The following is a 4,443-nucleotide window of genomic DNA, read 5'->3' as shown; positions in this document are numbered from 1 at the left end:
TGCGTGGGTGGTGTGTACTATAGCTTCAGCTTCTTCCTCTTTCCCCCCCTTTACAACCTTTTTTTGCCTTTTTTGATAACTTGTCCTCACATCAGCATTGGCATCGTTGTAAGGTTCGTACTACAAGCCTCTCCGCTTCGTGATGCTGTTGCAACTGCATTCTGATGTTTAGTATACTGACATTGAGAAGGAACAAGGCTTGAGAAGCTCGCCCAGCGCTAGAGTTCAAGTGGGCCAGCATTATCCCGCCTGACTGAGCCCAATTCTGTCTGACCTGCTGGACGGCAACGGAATACAGCAGCAGTTGAAAGGGCGTCAATTGGGATTCAGGGGCATCTCTGTAGGAGGTTTGATATCAGAAGTCCAGGCAGACGGAAGCTCAGCGAAGACGTTTATACTTACTGAAGCAACTGAGGCCATCATCATCTTCGTCTCGGTGTTGATCCGAAACATTGCCCTCGTCAACCTCACTCCATTCGAGTCTTCTACTGTACACCTACCTAGGTACGACCTGACTCGCCAACTTGCCTCAGGATGAGCATCATCGATACGACAAAGGACCTGGCAGCCTTGTTCGAGCTGCAGGCGCAGGCCACGCCAGATGCCATCGCCTTGGAAGACGAGAAGCGCAGCCTCACCTACGCGGAGCTCGACAGCCTGACGTGGTCCCTGGCCGATCGCCTTCGCCGGTACGGAGTCGGCCGCGATGACCTGGTGGGCGTCCTGATGGGCCGCAGCGCCGACAATGTCATTGCGTCCCTGGCGGCCCTGCGCGCGGGCGGAGCCTTTCTCGTGCTGGAGCTGGCGTATCCAACGAGTCTGCTGCACGATGTCATTGACGACGCGAAGCCCACCGTCATCATCACGCAAAAGGCCCATGCCGCCAGCATCAAGTCGGGCGTGGCCACCATCATCATCGACCAGCCCGAGCCAGACGACGCTCCTGTAGACGGCCATGCGGCGCCCGTCGTCGTCGAGACGAGGGAGCCCCTGCCCGCGAGCGACGACCTGGACCGCCTCGCCTTCGTGTCGTACTCGTCGGGCACGACCGGCAAGCCAAAGGGCATCGCCAACCCTCACCGGGCGCCGGTGCTGAGCTACGACCTGCGCTTCCGCACGAGCGACCTGCAGCCCGGCGACCGCGTGGCCTGCAACGTCTTCTTCGTCTGGGAGATGCTGCGGCCGCTCATCAGGGGCGCCACCACGGTCGCCGTCCCGGACAGCATCAGCTACGACCCCATCGGGCTCGTCGACTTCCTCGCCGAGCGGCGCATCACAGACACGCTCATGACCCCCACCCTGCTGACCACCGTCCTCTCGCGGCACCCGAAGCTGGGCGAGAGGCTGCCGGAGCTGAGGTCACTGTGGCTGAACGGCGAGGTGGTCACGACGGATCTCGTCCGCCGGGCGTGCGACGCGCTGCCCAACACTCGCCTCCTCAACGTCTACAGCGCCAGCGAGACGCACGAGATCGCCGTGGGCGACATCAAGACGTTTGTCGACTACGAGGCCCGCGTCTGTCCCGTCGGGCCGCCCGTCGACCCGGAGCACATCTACATCCTCGACGAGGCGGGCAACCGGCTCGAGCCCGGCGTCAGCGGCGAGCTGTTTGTCGGCGGCGACCTGCTCGCGAGGGAGTACCTCAACCTGCCCGAGACCACGGCGGCCGCCTTCCAGATGGACCCCTTTGTCAAGAACAAGGAGGGCGCCAGGATGTACCGCACCGGCGACATGGCGCGGATGCTCCCGTCGGGCCTCCTCGAGATCACGGGCCGCGTCGGCGGCATGATCAAGACGCGCGGCTACACGGTCCAGCCCGGCGCCGTCGAGACGACCATTGTCAAGCATCTCGCGGTGCGCGACTGCGCCGTCGTCGCCCACGGAGAGGGCCTGCAGAAGCAGCTGGTGGCCTACATCGTCCCCGACGTCGACAACGTCCAGGGCCGCACCATTGTCGTCATTGACGAGTCTGGCCACAGCCCCGTGGCCCGCCGCGCGCTCTCTGCCCACCTGGCGCACTACATGATCCCGCCCCTGTGGGTTGAGCTCAAGGAGCTGCCCACGCACGCCGTCTCCGGCAAGACGAACCTCAAGGCGCTGCCGCCGCCGCCTCGCCCGCGGACGCCGGAGCAGGTCGCCGCCGCCAAGCCGGAGAGGAACGTGACCATCAAGATGGACACCATTGTCAAGATGTGGTCCGCGGCCCTCAACGTCCCCGTCACGAGCATCACGCCCAAGCACGACTTCTTCGACCTGGGCGGCCACTCGCTGATCCTGGCCGACCTGGCCAGCAGGCTGAGCAAGGCCTTCGGCTTCCCCGTCCCCCTCGGCCCTCTCGCCGGCAATCCCACCCTGGAGGGCCATCTCGAAGCCGTCAAGGCCGCCCGCGACGGCCACACGGAGCAGGTCCAGGCCGACCTGCCGGCCGTGCTCCGCGCAGACGCCCAGCTGCCCGAGGACATCCAGCCCCATGTCGCGTCGCCGCGGATGAAGCGCCTCAGCGACGCCGAGACGATCCTGCTGACCGGGTCGACGGGCTACCTGGGCGCCTTCTTGCTCAAGGCCCTCCTGGAGCACACCTCGGCGCACATCCTCTGCATGGTGCGCTTCACCGAGCCGACCGAGGACTGCCGCCCGGCAGGCACCGCCCGCATCCGCAAGAACCTCATCGACCTCGGCATCTGGAGCGACTCGATGCTCGACCGCATGGAGATTGTCCCCGGCAACCTGGCGCGCAGCCGCCTCGGCCTGTCGCCAGAGGCCTTTGAGGAGCTCGCGTCGCGCGTGCAGGTCATTGTCCACGCCGCGGCGACGGTCAACCTCGTCTACCCGTACGCGGCCCTGCGCAGCGCAAACGTCGGCGGCACGAGGGAGATGCTCCGGCTGGCCTCCCGCGGCGGCGCGACGGTGCACCACATCTCGACCAACGGCGTCCTGCCGCCGTCGCGCGAGGGCTGGCCCGAAGACGCCATGATCGACTACGACGACGTGCCCACGCGGCTGCAGGACGGCTACGGCCAGACGAAGTGGGTGGCCGAGAAGCTCGTCGTCGAGGCCAGCAGGCGCGGCATCCCGGCCAGGATCTACCGCCCGGGCACCATCAGCGGGCACAGCGTCACCGGCGCGGCCAACACGTACGACCTCCTCAACGCCCTCATCATCGAGTCGCTGCAGCTCGGCCAGGCCCCCGACGTGCCGGACTGGGTCGTCGAGATGACGCCCGTCGACGTCGTCACCGGCGCCATCGTCGCGCTGGCGGACCACACGGACGGCCAGCAGCTCGTCTACCACCTGGGCGACTCCCGGCCCGTCACGTCGGCGTCGCTCTTCGACTCCCTCGCCGAGCTGGGCTACGAGACGGGCCGGCTGCCGTGGGACGAATGGGTGGCGCTCTGGAACGAGAAGCGCGGCGCCCGCGGCGGAGGCGACGACCCCTTCACCGTCGACATCTTGCGCGGCGGAATGCCCACCGTGGACGGCCTTCAGGGGGCCATTGTCCTCAGGGACGACGCCACTCGGCCTTTGCTTGAGCGCTACGGAGTGAGGCGCATCGACGTTGACAGCGCCCTGCTGGAGACGTACACGAGGCACTTTTTCGCCCGCGGCTGGCTCCCTCATCCGCCCCGTCGCCTGACGACCAACGGAACAAACGGATCTGCCGTGACGATGATGAAGAAGAAAAGGGGCCGCCTGTCAGGCAAGGTGGCCGTCGTCACGGGAGCCTCGTCCGGAATCGGCGCGGCCGTGGCCTTTGCCCTCGCGAAAGAGGGCGCATCCATCGCCCTCGCCGCCCGCCGCACCGACGCGCTCGAGAAGCTCAAATCCAGAATCACATCTTCTTCTTCTTCTTCCAGCGCGACGACAAAAGTCCTCATCCACAAGACAGACATTACCGACAAGGCCCAAGTCGACGCCCTCGTCCAGGAGACGGAGCGCGCTCTCGGCCCCGTGGATATCCTCGTCTGCTGCGCCGGCGTCATGTACTACACCATGATGGCCAACGTCCGCACCGACGAGTGGGAGCGCACCGTCGACGTCAACTGCAAGGGCCTCCTGCACTGCCTGTCGGCCACGATCCCGGGCATGCTGGCGCGCAAGGCGGGCCACGTCGTCGCCATCTCGTCGGACGCGGGGCGCAAGGTGTTTCCGGGCCTGGGCGTCTACTCGGCCAGCAAGTTCTTTGTCGAGGCGACGCTGCAGAGCCTGCGGCTGGAGACGGCGGGGACGGGGCTGAGGGTCACGTCGGTGCAGCCAGGCAACACGGCGACGGAGCTGCTGGGCATGTCGACGGACGACGAGGCCATCAAGAAGTATGGGGAGCCGTCGGGGGCCAAGATATTGGAGCCGGAGGACGTGGCGGGGGCGATTTTGTATGCCGTGTGTCAGCCGGAGCACGTTGCTGTGAATGAGGTTTTGATTGAGCCGCGGGATGAGCCTATTTGA

General features: G+C 65.7%; 1 protein-coding gene across 1 annotated transcript; it reads left to right on the top strand.

Annotated features, from left to right (window-relative positions):
• Positions 1-534: 534 nt before the first annotated feature.
• Positions 535-4,443, top strand: TRIREDRAFT_81014 (uncharacterized protein; the record flags this gene model as incomplete). The annotated part of the gene is made up of 1 exon (XM_006968283.1): positions 535-4,443. One exon carries the CDS (start codon positions 535-537, stop codon positions 4,441-4,443), a length of 3,909 nt encoding a protein of 1,302 aa, XP_006968345.1.

This window comes from Trichoderma reesei (genome assembly GCF_000167675.1).
Source record: "Trichoderma reesei QM6a unplaced genomic scaffold TRIREscaffold_22, whole genome shotgun sequence".
NCBI lineage: Eukaryota > Fungi > Ascomycota > Sordariomycetes > Hypocreales > Hypocreaceae > Trichoderma > Trichoderma reesei.
This window is presented reverse-complemented; position numbering and strand designations above follow the sequence as displayed.